This window comes from Pseudophryne corroboree, chromosome 10 (assembly GCF_028390025.1).
Source record: "Pseudophryne corroboree isolate aPseCor3 chromosome 10, aPseCor3.hap2, whole genome shotgun sequence".
NCBI lineage: Eukaryota > Metazoa > Chordata > Amphibia > Anura > Myobatrachidae > Pseudophryne > Pseudophryne corroboree.
This window is the reverse complement of record NC_086453.1, coordinates 150,687,575-150,707,885: the sequence shown is the minus strand read 5'-3', so window position 1 is coordinate 150,707,885 and position 20,311 is coordinate 150,687,575. Positions and strand designations below refer to the sequence as shown.

Below are 20,311 nucleotides of genomic sequence, written 5' to 3'. Positions count from 1 at the left end.
ATAACAAGAAAGTATCAGAGCACACAGAGCATGTTACAGAAAAAGAAAAAGAAAAACGCAGCCTGTCACATAAGAAGGGGGATATATCTCCGCTAAGCATATATATGCATTCTAGAAAGATTACATAGCCACAAAAAGACAACAGATGAATAATAAAAATCTAAAACATAAAACAAGGCAAAAAGGTTCAGCCCGCTGTATAAGACCAACGTCTCTTTTGGGGGAAAAAACACCTGCAGCAGATTCTACAGCAATAATTAAATTGGCAGACATAACCGGAAACAGAGAAGTCCAGGAGCAATACTCAGCCATCTCGATCCAGGGTGTCATCCGCCTGAAAGGAGTCGTGTCATCTGCCTTGGATGCCTCGGAAACATAAGCCTCTACATCTGCAAGATTTGTAAAGTCCCGGAAAGAATTTCCATCAAACAGGCGTAGTCTTGCAGGGAAGAGCAGAGCAAATTTTTTATTCGCCTTTACCAAACGGGAGCAAAGGGGGGTAAATTCCCGACGTGCCCGGGAAACCTCCGCGGAGTAGTCCTGGAAAATGGCCAAACGAGCTCCCTCCCATTGTAAATTCCTATGCCTCCTGGATGCCGTCCATATTGCCTCCTTATGGAGAAAGTTCAGACATTTAAATATAACCACACGTGGTCTGCTATTAGGTGAAGAACGTGGGGGACCCAGTCTGTGGGCTCTCTCGATAACTAAGCCAGTGCATTCATCTTGGATATGCAGTAAATCAAGGAGGGACGTTTGTAAGAAAAAGAGTCAAATCATGACCTTTCAGTGACTCAGGGAGCCCCAGCACCCGAAGATTCGATCTCCTCGATCTATTTTCAAGATCGTCAACCTTGTTCAGCAGCTGGAAGTGAGATTTCTGGAGCTCATCATATCTGTGCTTAAGATCCCCAACATCCTGAACAGTCTCCCCCAGCCTTTGTTCATTTGTAAGAACAGTCTTAGATAACTGCTTGATTTGGGATTTTAGATCTTTTACTGCCTGCTGCATTTTAGCAGCATGTGCATCCATGATAGGCTCCATGGCATCCCTAACAGCTCTCACTACATCAGCATAAGTCACTGGAGAGGCAGGGGAACAGTCAGGCTCACCTGAGGGAGAAATGTGTTTTGCAGAAGCCTGTTTAATGCTGCCAGCAGCCTGCAGACTCGTTTGTGAGTTAGGTGCGGCGACCATCTTGGATTCCCCCGGCCGTTTTTCATACCTCGATCTCTGGGCTTTAGGGGGCATGGGGGAGGACAGAAACCTTTCCATCCAATCCCCAGCACCTTTCCACAGGTAGTGTGCGCCAGGCGCAGAGAAAAGCCGCGAGCGGGAGGCGGTGTGTGCTCCGGTTACCGAGGGTGCAGGAGAGCTGCAGCAATCAGCTTCTCCTCACATGGGCGCCGGACCGGAAGTCCTCCCGCTGCTGGTGTTTAAAGTAAGCCGCGGGCATTGCTGCCTGCCCCGCCCCCTGCTGTTTAGTGAGTCGCAGGCAATGCTGCCCGATCCCCCCTTCCCGCTGCAGGTTATAGTGAGCCATGGGCACCGCTGCCCGGTCCCCCCGCAGCTGCTGACACCGCGCCAGGGTGGCAGGGTTGCAGGGTGCCGCGGCCAGTGCTATGCGCTCCCGCAGGTCCCGGCACTTCCTAGACGCTAGAGGACACTTACGACCTCTAGCATATCTCCTCTATGGCAGTGGCCATTTTGGAGGGGACATTTAACAGATTGACAAGCGGACAGCTAGTCCGCATTTCAATCTGCTCTGAATCAGTGGCGGCGCCCCCACAGCCCTGCGCCTACAATCCTCCGCAGTGGCTGCGGGGGTGGTAGTTACGCCACTGGGTAGATGCATCAATCCTTGGAGAGCAATAACGTAGAGAAGTTTCATAAAATAATCAGCTTCTTACTGTAATTTCAAAGACTGTATTATTATATGAAAGACAAGAGCTGATTAAGTACCCATTAATAACTTATCAAGTACTTCTATAAAATTATATAAAGAAGCTATGGGCAACTACTCCACTTGTCTACTTTTCTACTCTTTACAAGGTTTGAGATAGGGATGGCCATCGGTGTGCCTACCATCGTCGGTCGCCGTAAAAGGAGGAACAGCATGTTTCCATCAATGGTTGCATACTAAGGAATAGACGACCATCGATGGTTGCACAACCCAATGGTCATCCCTATACTTTCACTGACTGGCCCGAGGGCCAATCAGAAACCAAAGGCATGGCTTAGACGGAGCTTAGCAGAGGCATGGCTTAGCGGAGCTAGGCTCAGTGTCTCTGCACTCTGCAGGAGGGTGGGGGGAAAATTACCAGGTAGTTCTATACCGTCAATGGAGGGAATCCATCTGGTTCTCTCCCACTGATAAAAAAAACTATTCAATATTGACCATAAACCAATTATGAATTCGAATCATCGATGGTCGATGGCCATCCCTAGTTTGATACTGTACATCACCTGACTCACAATGTAGCCTATAACTAGTTAGGTAGTAATGTTATCATGGAGGCATGTATATACCATTTATTAGTGCCATAAACAGGGATGGACTGGGGGCTTGTGACTTTGGTGCGTGCATATGACAGGGGCACGCACGCCATAAATGGCCAAATATTTTTGGTGAAACGCTACAGAATATGTGTGCACTATATAAATAACTGGTAATCAATCAATCAATCAATCAATCAATCAATCAATCACTGTGCCTGTTTTTATGGCACCACATATCACTGTGATATTAAATTAAAATTAGTATCGCAAGGTGCTGTGTAGTGAGGTGCTATCGGGCTGTGTCTTTGAGTATATAGTTCCATAGCTCCTGACTTTTTTAAATTAAGGGGCATAGCCTCGCGGGAATTTCAACAATCGCGGGCCATGCTTCCATTTTTACTATTGTGGGTGGTATGCCGATGACTCTGTGAGCAGCTGGCATGCCCCTTGTCTCATATTTACAATTAAGTACTAACCCTTAGAGGTCAGGTCCTTTCTTATCACATTCACTCTTTTACTGCTTGAGGAAGTAGACAGGAATGGTGAAACGCAGTCAGTTTTATCTATCAGTAAGAAATATTTTATCTTATTTTTATGTTTTATTTTTATTGTTTTTTTGACCACATGATTTTACGCCTTTATGTTATATTTTGATGCTGTACAATTTCTTATAACTAAGCTGACTACTGTCTGTCACTGTGAAACCTTTTTTTATTTTATCAACAGAATATAATATATAATAAAAATGCCATTTAAAAATAAAGAAATAATTCACTTTTATAAACCCGTTTCGGTTACTCCTATGTTATAAACAACTGGTTATTAATTCTTAGGTTACCAGTTCTACTTTATTAATCTGTGACATTCTTTTGGCTCCTCCCAGATACATACAAATGTGCTCTCCCTAAATGGGTGAATAAGGGAATGCCTAGTTACAGCAGTTACAGCACTGTCATAGGGGCTTATTTAATGGGGGATATTTATCACTGGAGCAACTCTACAGGGACAGCTCCTCCTAAAAGCACCTGTCCCTGAGATCAGTAACACTGCTACAGTAGCAGTGTTACTTGCCACCCCCATTGCCAGCTTCAGCACGTGTGACCAATGAGGGGTGGCGTAGGGATCTGTTTGTATCCCTCTTCACAATCCTGAATCTCCTTTTCATAGGAAGGAGTGGGACTCCGAGAACTAGCACCATCGGAAGATGGTGTTTGTTCATGCAGGCAAACTCTTAAGTTTTTGAAGTTTGCTGAATATTAAGCAGCCCTATCTGACCCCTGATAATGAATGACCATTTAAATAAAAAATTCAGAAACTGTCATTTCCGTATGTGTAGTGGGCCATTTTAGTGATGATGAATAGGCCCCATACACACATGTGTGTACCCTCCCAGCGTCGGAGAGCCCTCTTGAAATGCATTTTTTTAATCCTTTTTAATTTTTGTCTTTATTGACATAAATTAAGAGAAGTGAGATATTGTAGTGTAACTTTGAATTCTTCCATTGATAAAATATACATGACATTCTGCAGTAAATAGTACATGTACATTCATATCAGGGATGTGCGGTGAGGTAAATGTCTCAGAAGGTAATGGATAGTACCAGAGCCAGATTTATACACAATTTACGAGCCAAAGGGTGCATGTGGGCATTATACACAGGTGCCGCAGTTTATACTGCTGGAAATTTGGTGAGTTTTGATCAGAGAGATAAGAAGATGAGGCACTGCCTCACCTGCTATAGACTTTTTACTCCAGAGATTTGACTATAAAAATCATTAGAATAATAAAAAGACTATATCTATAATATATTCTTTGTATTTGTCATATACTCTATATAGTCAAACCTCTGGTTTAAACGTTAGTATGGCAGGAAAGGCTCTGCATCACCTGCCTCACCCCACCGCAAGTCACTGATTCACATATACTGAATCACTGAGTTGAATTTAGTGATTTACAAAGAAAAATATAACACCTCCACTGACCTACTAGTCATGTATAGGAGGTGCATGTGATCAACCAAAGTAGGCGCCTCTTTGAGAGAAAGTAATATAGTTTCATACAAAGCAACATTTGGTTCAATAAGTCTTAAAATGCATATTGCAGCTGAAATATATGATATTTCTAATAAAATACACGTGTTAACATACAGCATGTATACTGTACTATACAGTAGTACACACAGGAGAGGGGGTTCTAACTACCCAGAAACCCCCTACTGACAGAGCATCTTTTTCCTGCAATGGAGCCACCCACGCGGTCCACAGCTTAAGCCCTGTCGCTCTCTAAAGACAAATCACTCTACAAGGGGTACGGAACGGGATGTAATAATGCAATGCACCTGTTTCCTGCCCCCATCAGTGACCAATTAGCCCCCATCAGTGAGCAGTGGGCCGGCTGCTGTGCTACTACTGCTGCATCTGACCCTTTTGTGGACGTTTGTGTCTATATATATATATATATATATATATATATATATATAGGTACGCCACAAAAATAGGGTGTGGTCTCAAAAGGAAGGGGCGTGATCACTCAATAGTACCCCTAATTCAAATGACACCACCCAATAGTGCATTCTTATTCCACTGCACGAAGTGCCCCTGATTCACATTATATTATACAGTTGTGCCCCTTATACACAATGCCCACACTGGTAATGTCCCTTACACACAATGCCCACAGTAGTAGTGCCACTTATACACATAATGCCTATAATAGTAGTGCCTCTTACAGATAATGCCCACAGGAGTAGTGCCGCTTACACACATAATGCCAACAGTAGTAGTACCACTTACACACATATACCCAGGTTTATCAAGCTTTGGAGTGTGATAGATTACACGATGATATAGTACCAATCAATCATCTCCTAACTGTCATTGTTCAAACACAGCCTGTAACATGGCAGTTAGGAGCTGGTTGGCTGATACTTTATCACTGTGCAATTTGTCACTCTCCAAGGCTTGATAAATCCTGCCAATAATGCACACAGTAGAAGTGCTGCTTTCACACATAATAAGACGGGTCTCGTTGGGAGTGCATAGCATGCATGCAGCCTGAGACCTATTCAAACATAGGAGCCAGGACTTGGAGGAACTGTGATGAGAATGACACCAGCGGCCAGTTCCTGATTCCACTGTGTGCCTTGGGCGAGCCAGAGCTCACTCCTCCAGATCCCCTGGATCCACCACTACAAAGGTAGAGTATTACAGCATCTCGTGAAGAAGCCACCAAGAACAAGCCGGCAAATGGAGAAGTCAGCGGCACCCTCCATAGTGTGGTGCTCTACGCGGCCATATACCTCGCATTATGGGTGGGCCGGCCCTGATTTCACAAAAGAAGATAATAAGGCTTGAGTGTGATGATATGATTTACTGTGACCCATGTCACCATGGCTCCGCCCCCCGCAATGATGTGCTACAAATGGTGGCATTATAGCCTGTATGGTATTATACTATATGTTGTGCCCCTCCTGTCTGGACTTCCTTGGATCATCAGTTCAGTGTTTAGGAATACTTGTGTATCACGAGGAATAATGCATCCCCTACTGTACATTTTTATATTAGAGATCATTTTACATTTTTGTGACCCATATAAAGGCATTTAGCCTACAGCCTTACTGTATGCTTTTATATGATCACAGAACTCCACCACATGTCCCTAGTTACATTTGTCATTCATTGAAAGTCACATTGCGAAAATAGTAATGAAAGGAACCTGTATTTTTGTCTTCTCATTGTCACATACAGGGATCAAATTATCATCTCATTTTACAGGTTATTCAAGCACTCATCATTTTTTGTTCCTGTTTGTATCAGGGCTAGATTTACTAAGCTGTGCCTATCAGTAGTTTTGTCTCTGACATTTAAATTGGCAAGAATATTGAACTCAAACTAATTATTTAGAGCAGAAGCTAATGGAAATATTGTTGCAATAACTAGTTGCTCAATTTCACTTGTAATGTATTGTCTGATTTTCACCTTTTAGTTTAAGCCATTTTGCAACTTTCTACAAATAATAATAATAATAATAATAATAATAATAGTAATAAATCATCATCATCATCAGCTTATTTATATTGCACTTTTCTCCCAATAAGACTCAAAGTGCTTTTTTTTTTTTCCTTTTAACTCTTCATTGACACAACTTCTCCCTGCGCCTCTCTGTATCAGTCTCTCAGTTGGGTCTATGGCCCTCATTCCGAGTTGATCGCTCGCTGCCATTTTTTGCAGCACAGCGATCAGGTTACTACTGCGCATGCGTCTGCACCGCAATGCACACGCACGTCGTACGGGTACAAACAGCATCGTTGCTGTGCAATGCTTCTAGCGATTCGCACAACCGATCGCAAGGAGATTGACAGGAAGAAGGCGTTTATGGGTGTCAACTGACCATTTTCTGGGAGTGATAGGAAAAACGCAGACGTGACCAGGCGTTTGCAGGGCGGGTGTCTGACGTCTATTATGGGACCGGACAGGATGAAGTGATCGCAAGGGCTGAGTAAGTTCAGACCTACTCAGAAACTGCAAAAAACTTTTTCGTCCCGCTCGGCTGCACATGTGATTGCACACTTGCAAAGCAAAAATACACTCCCCCGTGGGCGGTGACTATCTGATCGCTGCTCTGCAAAAAATAGCTAACGAGCGATCAACTCGGAATGAGGGCCACTATACTCATAGGCAAACGCAGGGGGGGTTTCCGGTTGCACGGAAACCCCCTTCCTCTTGGCAAGTGACTCAAATTATGACAATAGTAATGGTAAATAATACTATTACTAGAACTGCCGCCACATCATGCAGTTTTTGGGACAGCAGAGCTGCTGCACATGCCCAGATGCCCAGTGGTAGCAGCTTCTTCTACCAAGTTTGCTGTGTGTGGATCTGAGTCCTCAATCAGTGCACTGGACCAAAGAGTAGCTACCAGGAAGAAGAGACAGGCGCATTACCATAAGGTGGGAGAATGTGTGCTTAGAAAGTGCAGTACTGGTTCTATTATGTTTGTTTGTTTGTTTATTTATTTATTATGGTATGTTTAACCTTTTTCTGACCACATATTTATATTATTTAAGTATGTTTGATAAAGCCTATACTATAGACCATCTATAGTGTTAAATATAAATACTGTATTTCATACAGTATACAGTGTATAAAAAGACCAATGTTTAGAGTCATTACTAGGTTCTTCTACCGCTCCCCCAAACTCCTACACTTGCTCCAATGTTCTGCAGAGTGGGAGATTGGGAGATTGCATTTGGAAACCCCCCTCAAGAAATCCTGCGTTTGCCACTGAATACTAATGAAAGGTAATAACAATAATATGCTATTGGCTCTTATCACAGTGATAGAACATCTATTATTGCCACAATGCATCTTTCAAATATTGATAGCAATACTGGCTATAAGAAAGATGCATAATTCTGATGGGCACCTGCAGCTCTTGTGTTTAGAATGTTGTTAAAAATGTAATTTCAAATAAAGTTATTGTCATTACTTCATGTATTTGGGCGCATAAGTCTTCTTATTACCGACACTTGTAATACCGGCACGTTGCTCTTATGCAGCTGGTTATACTGTTATGCCATGTTATATAACTGCTAGCCCTAGTGTTTACACCTAGTGGTTACTCTGCTGGAGTAAGATACTTATTTATTAACACAGCTGCCATTGATGTCACTTAGCTGCCAGTGTCCCAATAATATCACTGAAAATCATTTTATTCCCTATAGAGCAGGAGGAAACCTGATTGCAACGTGGAAATTTGAAAACAGTTTGCTTTAAACTCTTCTTGTTAAGCCAACCTTGAAATTAAACTCAGTAATTTCTCTCACTCTTCTCCCGCCACTCCCGCCTCCATGCTGAATCTCTCCTCCCTCTCCATCGTTTTCATGCGTTGCTATGTCCTCTATTTCTCAATTAGGAAACTTCTGCTCAGTTGATGCAAATAAACCCAATATCGTTCAGTCTATGTTAACCCTTTGCTTAATCCATTCTGCCTCAACTGTCCCCTTTAAGAAGTCTAGCTTCTACAATTAGGTAACACAATGAACATATTGAGTAGATAATCCTAAATCTCTTTAAACTATTTCAATGCAGATTTTAGTTAATGTGGAATGGTCACCAGCATACAGGCACATGCAGAATTACTCTATTTATATATTGTCTATTTATAATAGTTAAAGAGCTTTCTTTCCACAGAAATACTTGCTAACACACTATTCTATGATCAATGTAAAGCAATATTAAGGTTAAGCCAAGCATATCTATATCTTGCATTCACTGAACCACTAGTGAAACATAGGAGTCTGTATACTAAAAGACTGATGTTATGATTGCAGCTTATAGCTGTGATAGAAAATAACTTATCACTGCAAATAAATAAATCATGGCAGAGACACCTGAGAGCTACTCAGTCGCTTCAGGTAGTGATTCTGGCCACAGAACATCTGCATAGCATTGACTTATAGGCCCTACACACTGGCCGACATCAGTCAAAGATATGAACGATCTCGTTCATAAATGAACGAGATAACGTTCATATCGTGCAGTGTGGAGGCTCCAGCGATGAACGATACGCGGCCCCGTGCTCATTCATCGCTGGTCCCCTGTCGGCTGTACATGCAGGCCAATATGGACGATCTCGTCCATATTTGCCTGCACTTCAATGCAGCCGGGTGACTGGGGGAGTGAAGAAACTTCACTCCCCCCGTCACTGCCCCTCCTCCGCCGGGTCGCCCGTCGGCCGTATCCGCCGTCGGGCAGCTCGACGGCGGATCGGCCAATATATAGGGCCCATTAGCTTATAGGGGAGAGTGGGGTAAGATGAGCCAGTGGGGTAAGATGGCCCATCACTGTATCTATGCGACTAGACACTTTTGTTGTCATGTGACGATAAATTTAGGAAGCACTCCTCATTTCTATTTGACTGTGAGGGAAAGATGCACATGGCAAAGTGGTAATGGGTAAATATGATTTTTGTTTTTTTAACAAGAAACGGTTTTTCACTTGTCAAAGTACATTTTCTACATTTCAGGTATCATGGCTGTTATGTCAAAACAAACTTATACAGGTCCAAATATGTATTATCCATGTTGGTGATTTGTGTAAAACACTGTGAATCATTAATACCCCTTTCACACTGCCAATGCCGAATCCCACCCGGGAATTGAAAACGAGTCCTTCCCTGGTGGGATCTGGCATTGGCAGCAATATGTTGGGCGGGTTGCCATAGCAGCGGGGGGGCAGAGTCGGGGGCGGAGGTGGAGGTGGCGCTGGGAAATGAGATCATCTCCGCGCCACCTCTTCCTGCTGTAGTAAACGGGTCCCGGGACGCATCGATCTGGGAGCACGTTTATGCAGCCACTGACCCAGTATTCAACCCGGGTATAACACTGCTTTATTCCCGGGTTGAATTGCCAGGTCAGGCGACCCTTTCACACCGCACGCCGACCGGGTTATTTGTGCAGTGTGAAAGGGGTATTATCTAAAGATTATCCTGAATATTAAGATAGGCAGTTTTTTCCAAGATGGTGGCTGTGGAGTAAATTGAAGCAGTTTGAAATTGAGTACTACGAAGTGAGTGCAAGATGTTTTACAAAAATCCGGGGGAGCACTGACAAAGATAAACCCACTTTTGCATTTAAGGAAAATGATGTGGCATTTATACTTTAAGGGGGGAGATTTATCATAGCTTGGAGTGAGATAACATGGAGAGAGATAAATTACCAACGATCAGCTCCTGTCATTTTTCAAATAGAGCAGGTAAAATGACAGAAGCTAATTGAACAGTACTTTATCTCTCTCCACTTTATCTATTTCCAAGTTTTGATAAATCTCTCCCAAAGTGATCTGCTGAAGAAGTTACTGTACCTCAACCTCCAAAGCCTTGAGGAAGGAGCAACACTTCATATTTCCCTGCAATGTTGATGGGTGGAATAGTGATTAGTCATTGAAATGCTGAACAGATGATGTATTAAAGTGTTTCATTGTAGAATGATAAACTTTATTTGGTTGGTCTGAAACTGTTTAAAGTTACATTTAAAAATAAATAAATAATAAGACTATTTGGAAAAGGAATGATTAAATTTAGGGGGTTAGGTTTAAGTGCCAGCCGGGGAGGGTTAGGGTAGCCAATCCCAGGCCATTTTTTCAATCCCAGGAATCAGGATTGAAAAATTATCAATCCGGGGATTCCTGGGATTGGCTGCTTATCAATGTGTGTCCCCCCCCCCCCCCCCCCCCCCGACCAAACCAGAAAACTCACCGCAATCTGGACGGGAGGGTGGGACATTTTGCTGTGAGAACAGGCGGGCAGGAGGTGCAGGGCAGCGGTGAGATGCAGCGGGCGGCTGGGCAGCTGGCTGTGCAGTGTGACTTCTGACTTCACATCATGCTGCACAGTGCGTCCAGCCGGAGCCAGAGAGAGGTGAGCAGGGGGAGCCGGGCAGCATCTGAGACTCCCGAGCACACTCAACGCTGCCCGGCATATAAAAAAAAAAATTGCTGGCCAATACCTAAATCTCCGGGATTGGAAGCTCCAATCCAGGGATTGAATCCCGGCCAATTTCAGGCCTGGATCCTGCCGATCCCGGGATTTGTCACCCTAGTTACGGTTAGGCTGCGGAGGGAGGCTAGGGTTAGGCACAACCTGGGGGAGGTTAGGGTTAGGCTGCAGAGAGGGAATATTAGGGTTAGTGGGTAGGGGGAAACAGTCTTACCTCCCATTGTCAGGATTTACACCGCCGGCATCCCGTCAGCAGCGATATCATACTGAATACATAGGGGATAATGATTGTTAGTTCCACTTGGGCAGGGACTTATGTGATTTGCCAAATATTCTCTGTAAAGCGCTACAGATTATATGCACACTATATAAATAACTGATAATAAATACAAGGTATTGCTACCAGACCTGTGTATTTGCTGCTTTTGCCTCAAAGAAAAGACTTATGTTCTGACAGATAATGGTAGCGTCAAAGGTGTTTTCAAATTTTTTTTTGTATACATTGAAAATAAAGATGACAACTGAATAAAGGCAATACACACGTATAATCCATCTAGTTAGATACATATAATATAAAATATATTTATGAAAATGTATAAAAAGCCTAATATACAGTAGAAGGTACACTGTGGTGTATTCAGGAAAAAACTAAGGGGTCTATTTACTAAGCCTTGGATGGAGATAAATCCGACGGAGATAAAGTCCCAGCCAATTGGCTCCTAACTGCCACCAGGATATTAGCTACATCTTGTACAGTATACAATACAACATACAATGAATTGGAACTGCATACAGGGGGTAATTCCAAGTTGATCGCAGCAGGAAATTTTTTAGCAGTTGGGCAAAACCATGTGCACTGCATGGGAGGCAGATATAACATGTGCAGAGAGAGTTAGATTTGGGTGGGTTATTTTGTTTCTGTGCAGGGTAAATACTGGCTGCTTTATTTTTACACTGCAATTTAGAATGCAGATTGAACTCGCCACACCCAAATCTATCTCTCTCTGCACATGTTATATCTGCCCCCCCTGCAGTGCACATGGTTTTGCCCAACTACTAACAAAGATCCTGCTGCGATCAACTCAGAATTACGCCCACAGATAAGTATTCTGTCTATTAATGGTACACATACTATATCATGCATTGGCTGGGTCACACAAGAGCACTCAATCAGAAGCCCAATACTGGGCTTCCAGTAGCGGAATATATAACAAAAATAAAGAAGTATAGAAATAAAAATTAATTATTAAAAATTGTAAGAAAAAAAATCGACTTATTTTAAATGGGGGAAAACATTTTTTTTTACCCATAGAGCATTTTTTCCTCCATTGCTTGCTGTTACAGCAATCCTGATATTGTGATATTGATAAGAGGATATCTCCAGTACTTGTCATTGTTAATTTAGAATATCTAGCGTCTCCATGCTATGGCCATATTCATTGGTAGTCTTTGATATGTAACAATAAGGACTAGATAGGGCTTTCAAGGGCTTGATAAAAAAGACCCTATCATGTGGAAACAGATATTTTGACATTAAGACAATTTTTAAGTATTGCTGATATTTAGCAACAGAGAAATGCAGTATATATCTGCCGCAGTCAGTGTTGCATGTTGCACTATTAAAGTATTGTTCAAAAGTCTTGTCACTTCAAGCTAAAATGAAATACCTGTGAAATTGTGTAACACATGCTTGGCACATATCCGGTAATAGGGACCCACTTACGCCATCTATAGATTACCACTGTGTCATAATTAGTAAATGGAGGCCAAAACCTCTTTAGCAAGTACTAAAGTGGTTATGGCTTGTTCATAAATGGAGCCCTAAGTATATTTGTGATGCACAAAGTGCGGCATCCAGTGTACTGTCCAATCTACAGTACAGCATCCAGAGTATTAGATGGGTATAGAGCACAGCATTTCCTGTACAGTGGAAGACAATACAGTATCCAGCCTACTGGAGTAGAATGTACAGTAGCATAGCATCCAGTCTTTTGTAGTGAAATACAGTATAGTACAGCATCCAATGATTTGGGGTGGCATACAATACAGCGCCCAGAGAATTAAAATGGCATTCAGTACATCATCAAGTGAATTGGAATGGAATTTGATACAACATTCAGTGCAGTACAGTGGAATACATTACAACATATTTTGTATTAAACAGTAGAGCAGCATACAGTACAACATCCATGTATTAGAGTGCAATATAGTACAGTATCCAGCAAAATAGTACAGTATACAGCAATATAGGTATAGTGTCCAGTGATTTAGAGCAGTATATATTATTACATACAGTGTATTGAAGTGACATATAATACAGCATATACTGTAAAACATTAGAATGGAATATAAAACATTACAGGCTCTAGTGAATTTAATTGGCAAACAGTACATCACCACTGAGTTGGAGTGGCTTACAGTAATTCATCCAGTGTATTGTGGTGGCATGCAAAACAGCATCCAGTGTATTACACTGGTATAGAGTAAATCATCTTATGAATTACATTGGTATATAGTGCTGTACTGTACTGTATAACAGAAATACAAATACAGAGGGGGATATCCAATTATCTGCTGTAATTATACTCCAGTGGGCTATTAGCCCTGAACATCGGCACTTATCGGGGTGGGGAGAGGGGGGTTTGGTTCATCTGCCTCAGTTAAGCGAAGCCAAATCCCTGATAAGTGTTCTTTAAAGCTGTGTCTATGGTGTTTCGCAGAGCCTATGTGTTTCTGTGCGGTACAGGGTAATTTACTGACAGTAAAATTAACTAATTGGATAGTGTTAGGAACCCTAGTGCTATTTGTGTGAGACTCCTAGAGCCAGTAAGAGGGTCTTCTGCCAATAACAGCCCCCCATTGTTCCCTTAGTACATGACAGGAACACCGGTATTTAGCCTTTTACTAGTAATAAATAATGCATAAGTCAGCTTTTATTAGATGTCTGAGAATTCCCAGCAAGAGTTCAGTTTCCAGGTTTTGGGAATATCTCACAAGTGAGGTGGTGATTGGCATAAATGGTAACTATGTTCCCCATATTTGTTGCAGGTCTAGAAAATGTACTGTGTGAAAAATTATCACTTTCCCACCATTTTAGAATGCTACTTAGTCTATTTTTTTGCATATTCAGGGCCGGATTAAGCCGTGGGTGGGCCCAGGGCACTTAAGACAGGGGGGCCCAGGGGAAGGGGGGTGTATATTAGATTGCGCATACCTCCCAACATGACCCATTCCAGTAGGGACAAAATGCTCTCTACCTCGACATCCCTTAAGACATGATTGGCGTCACTTTTGTTGAAATATTTAATTGATAATAAAGGTATTTCAACACAGGTAATTGCAATCATAAATTAAGAGGCTAGAACAGATAGAAAGCATTTTGCCTCTCCTGTAATGGGTCATGTTGGGAGGTATGGATTGTATATATTACATTTAAACCAATGGTATATATTAGATTTAATCTAATAGTTTAACAATGCCTGGGTACTGTTTATAGCTCCACCTAATTGAGAGACTATTTTCTAAAGTTTTCTTGTACTGTAATTGAAGAAAGACAACTTAAATAGCCTTAGAATAAACACAGAAAAAATAAAATATATAATTTATCATGTCACATGCAAGAATAGCAACAGCCTATGTACTACTTACACACTGGGACAGGACACAGAAGGTCACACCCTAGACCCTCATTAGATAACAGGTTACACAGGAACCAGATATCCAGGCCAGGAGGAGGAAAAGCTGGGATCGTTGTGTCACTTACAGCTCTCTCCCCCATAAACATATACATAAACATACAGAACTAGTTAAAATACAAATCTGATTTAAAAAAAAAAAGTGAATGACAAGTCTTTGGGGCCCACTTGAGGATGGATCATGCAATTTTTTTGTACTCTCGTGTTCCGTAACTGTGCTTATGCAATTTTATTAACTACAGGTCATACACATATCAGCCATATACAGAGCTGGATTAGTGGGGGACCCCATCCATTAACTATAGCATGTCAAGCTTGAGAAGCGAGAGGTGGATTCTAAGCAGGGCATGGGGCTACTTGGCATTGTACAGCCAGTGCGAGCAGCATGGTAGAGAGGAAGGGAGAAGCTTCTGCAGACCTAGAGTGATCAACACTAACCAGCGGCCAGCCTATAACATAAGAGGGCCTCAAGGAGGTATTGTGTGTGTGTGTGTGTGTGTGTGTGTGTGTGTGTGTGTGTGTGTGTGTGTAAGTATGTGTGTAAGTGAGTGACTATGTACTCTACGTATGTATGTATGTGTGTGACAGTATGCATGTACACGCCCCCTGAGTAACATGTAAAGGGAGCATGATGTGTGACCATGCCTCCTTTTCATGTACACACCCAGTGGCGTATCTATAATTGGTGCACCCATTTTTTCAATACCCACCTCTGCTGAGTCTTCTTTAGGCGGCAGATCTCCTCCACAAATTACCATGAAAATGGAGCGGCTGCCATTTTCCCAGAGTTTTGCTCAAGCGCAGTAAGGAAAACCCCAGTAAAATGGCCACAGCACCAATTCCCCAGTGATCTGCGCATGCACAATACAGTCCGTGCACCCTAGTGCTCAGACTTAATTGCGCGGCAATGCTGCTGACTACAGTAGAGTGGGCCTAGACGGCGGAGGCTGCACACGGGCCTCGTCCTCTATTAATAGGCCCCTGCACACACCGAAGGCTGTCGCACAAGGACCTGTTGCCTGTATCCTAAATGTTAAAGTTTAGGGCTCCCCGAACCCTTAACTCAGCTCTTGCAGCATCTATACTTGCAGTTGAGTGTTTGCAACTGGGTGGCATAGGAGCAGATTTATCAAAGATTGGAGAGAGATAACAGGGAGAGAGTTAAAGTACCAAAGAATCTGCTCCTATCTGTCATCTTTCAAACACAGCCTGTAAGATAACAGTTAGTAGGTGATTGATGAAGCTGAAGCTATGATAAATCTGCCCCATCATCTATAAAATGACAGAAATTGATTGCTTAATATGGGCAACTTATTCACTTCAGCTCTTTAGATGTTTAATGTTTGAGTGTCAACTAGAAAGCATAAAATTGTCTGCATGCAGCAATGCGTGTTTAGCAGATACTCTATAGAACAAAAATACATTAATGATGGAAGATTTAAAGTGGCTGCACTTCAAAGGTGACAAACTAGGTAGATTTGTAGTTTTAGAGTAAAGTCTATACAATTTTAATGAGGAATTCCTACCCTCAAGAAATGGATTTCAAATGATGTCTATAAAATAAATATGGTGTAATAAAATTAATCTGCTGCTAATCAATGAGAAATGACATGTTCTGCACGGGTGAGAGCACATTGTTAATGTGGCCTAGACTTTCCAAGATGAAACCCTCTATGATAGTTTATAGCAGCATTCCTAAATTTCTATGGAAACAATAAATGTATTTAATGCTATGATGAACGAACCATCAAAACTAATGTAGTAAGGAAGAAAGTCACAATAAATAATTATCGTACTGCAGATGAAAAAGTATGATAACTCCACGTACTTTTGCACAAGGCCAAAACTTAAGCAAAAGGATTTTGCTTGTATTGTTAGGTCTTGAGTTACAGACCTTACAATACATTAGGTCATATTTCCTTTGGATCAGTTTCCTTTCTTTTTAAAATCAATAGAGGTTTTAATTTCCCAGTAGTGTGTATTACTCTTCTCCAAGGCTGTCGTGTGACCTAACGTGACTTATCAGCTACCTATCTCACTAACTTTACAGAAAACACTTGTATGATTGGAGTGACCTTGTAAGTCTAGATTAAATATGGCCGTGCCATTGCTATCCTTTTCACACTTCTAGAGCATTTTCTGTTCATTTTCAACTGTTTGTTTGTCTAACAACAACTTAGAACTACAGAGCAAATTAAGAAAAAACGTACTATCCCTGTATAATGTTGAAGACCTATTTTATTGAAAAGTGATATGACCAGGGGTTAAAGTGGGGGGGAATGAGGTGGAACTGAGTTCCACCACCTGTAATGGTAGGGGGAACTAGTCCCACCATCTCCATTGCCCTGCACAGTAATTTCAACAGAAAAGCCCACCCCATCATCTGCATCAATTGATGCTACAGGCAGCACTAGTGTTGCTGATGAGCTGCAGCCACCTACTCCTTCCTCAGGTCCTGGTGCCTCCATGGTCCTCCTCCATGAGTTTCACCACCTCACCAGGACCACTTTCAATCCTGGATGTGACTGTACAGTCATTTGTTACTAAAGCTATCGTATAGAGTTTCGTAAATTACATATAGACCTCTGCTGATTAACTGAATATAAAAGCAGGAAGTAAGTTTTACGCTAAAAACTATTTAACTTATATTTGTGAAAATGAATTCTGTTATTATAGACAAATATGCTCAATTTAAATTTTACATTATTTGACAACAATAAATACAAAGAAACAACCAGTGTCAAAACATTTTGCAACTTTCCTTGGTAACTATATATATATATATCTGTATACTGCTCCACAGCAAGGTATCTTTACCTATAATACGCTACAGCCCAATAATATACAAAGTGTTATAGCTATATAACTATATGTACAAGTTACCGTAATGTAAATGCTCTCAGTACGGTATGGATGTTATCAATTGTCATTGTTAAGTTCTTACGTTCCCTCTTCAGTGTTCATTAGAAACACTTGTGTATTATGGGGAATAATGTTTCATCCTGTAAATAAGTGTGGATATTAACAGCCACAAAGGACTTCTATTATCTGTCTATAAGCCCTGGACATGCAGCCATGGTCACAGACAGAACTCTTTTCTGACTTTTAGTATGCTTATAGTTGACAATAGGCAGTGCAATATCTGACATATAATAATACTTCAAACATACAGTAAAACTAATATCAAATTTACAATACAGCAACAACAACATCATAGGTACAAAAGGAATAATAATAATAATAATAATAAATATTATTATTTATATTATTATTATTATTATTACACTTTTGGTGAACATTTAAACAGTCATGTCACCACTCATAAATGAAATCACACCGTGAAATCAGCAGAACATGATCATCATGCACAAACTAGGGTAAAGTCACCATTTTGTCCAGTAAATTTTAATTACTGTTAAACAGGGAGTTAAAGCTGATTTACCAGATAAACCCTATTCTTGGTTATACGTTTATTTCATTGTTGTTCTAAATGACAGAGATAGTAAATATTTTATCCTGCAGTATATATTTTTTTGTCTCATTCTTTTTTTCTCATCTTTGTTTTTTTTTTTCTTAATATTATGCTGTTATGAACTTTACATTAACGCAGTGCTACCATGTCTCTTGTTGAGTGTTTTAAGCCTTTGTTAGTGTTGATGCACCTGCTGTTTCCTAGTTTATCCTGTCTCCCCTTCACCCTCTTACCTGCTGGTAGTTCCAGTCCTGGGGGGCAAAGTTGCTATCCACCACTTCAAACTGGAAATTGGTATGTGGCACCTGGTGAAGAATGTACGTCCACCAAGATGCCCGGTATCCATGACTTAAGCTCATGGCTCTTTGATGTCCACAAATAAATAAAAATAATAATAATGTAAAAATACTGATAATAAAAAAAGCAAACGTAAGAAAATATTCCTTGGATGAGGCTGTGCTACTGTAGTGCAGATATTCTCAATGCTCTGTATGCATCTTGTTAGGAGCGACTCCAAACAGCAGACATGGTGGGAACTGATGCTTCTGGATTGTAATTGCTTATAGCAAGCAGAGCAAAGAAACACAGAGGGAGGAGTCCGACATGTAGGTCTATCAGCATCCATGAAACACAGTGATGGAAGAATAAGGAAGGGAGTAGCAGCACCCCCCAGTGGTTTATTAACAAATCTTCTATTAATTAGTTGGTCTCTGTGGTCTTTTTTTTACTAAGTAACAATGGCCATTTAGAAAGACATCTGACCTCTCCCAGGGGCTGCCGCACAAAGTCTCAGCATGAGTTGTGTGCTGGAGATTTAGGACTGAATGTAACCTAGCAATGCTCATCTGCAATAAAGTCTGACTGTATAAAATGCATTTTCAACACTTAAAAACTCGTTATAGCACAGAACACATTAATAGACAAAACGCTTTTGTAAACACAAGGTACATGAAAAAATATAAAGTTACTTTTTATGCACATAAAAAATATTGCAATATTAGTGTCACTCAGAATAGAGTAGTTGGAATATTTGAAACTATTTTCCAGAGACAGATTACTGCAGAGCTGATGCATCTAAACACTGTTTTACATCCCTAGAATCCCCACCTTATAATGTAAACTGAATTTTATTATAATGTATGTATTGCATTTTAATGCTCCCTTCAATAAATATTAAAATATCTTTTTATAGTGCTAAAAGGGTCATGTAAAACATAGGACAAAAAAATCAGGGGACAAAAGAATGTAAACTTGGATAGTCCCAAAAATTACCGGTAGGTTGGTTGGTATTTATGAAATAGCAAACACTTATGAAGTAAAGTAATCATAACAGTGGTATGAAAGCCATGGTCACATCTTTAGGACCTCTTTTACTTTATCTTGTTAAATCGTGAAATGCACCAAATTTAGACAGAAGGCTCTCCTGATCATGTTATTGGTGAATGGAAATTTCTGTGTACTGTGTGGATGCCAACCATCAGAAAATATACTGATCACCAGGTAAAAGATAAGCACACTTTTTGCGTATTAGTAATAAAAATATATTGATTAGTAAAAAAAATCAAACTAACTATACTAAACTACAAACAAGATGCAAAATAACAGGCTGTGGCTTTGGTTTTTAACCCCTCACGTGCCTAGTGGGAAATACAACACTGATCCCATGCTGTGTGTCTCCCTGCTTTAGCATCTCCCCCCGTTCTCAGCTGGTTGAACCTAGTGCTGGTTATTACAAAATAGGGGAACCCCACACTATTTCTCCTCTAATTTTCTGATACCAGGGTCAGAGGTTCAGGCTGATGAATTTCGGGGGGACCCCACACTTTTTTTTTTTAAATAACTATTTTGCTTTTCCTAGCCTGGTGGCTCTCACAGGCATCTGAGATGACAGCATTTAGAAGCATTTTAGCCACCAGCCGGCTTTGAACAGCCACCAGCTTTTAGTAGTGGTGGTGTTATTTTATTATGACTGTTGACATTTTGACTGTTGATTTTCTGACCCTGTCAACAATATGGTGTCGACCTTATACATGGTTGAGTCACATTATTATGACCACCAGATAATAGTAAGAGTAACTGCTGTGTGCAGCATGGACAGCAGCTAGACCGGCTGCACTCTCATTTTAGACACACGTCTGGTAGCCCCC

At 41.1% G+C, this 20,311-nt stretch overlaps 1 protein-coding gene across 2 annotated transcripts in view; it reads right to left on the bottom strand.

The window, feature by feature from the left end:
* Window positions 1-18,734, bottom strand: part of TTYH1 (tweety family member 1) — a 476,474-nt gene extending 457,740 nt beyond the window's left edge. For both annotated transcript variants that reach the window (XM_063942879.1, XM_063942880.1), the window contains exon 1: window positions 18,398-18,734. In XM_063942879.1, coding sequence (XP_063798949.1) covers window positions 18,398-18,523 — 126 coding nt within the window. In that variant the 5' untranslated portion in view covers window positions 18,524-18,734. The remainder of the gene's footprint in view (window positions 1-18,397) is intronic.
* Between the last annotated feature and the right edge of the window lie 1,577 nt (window positions 18,735-20,311).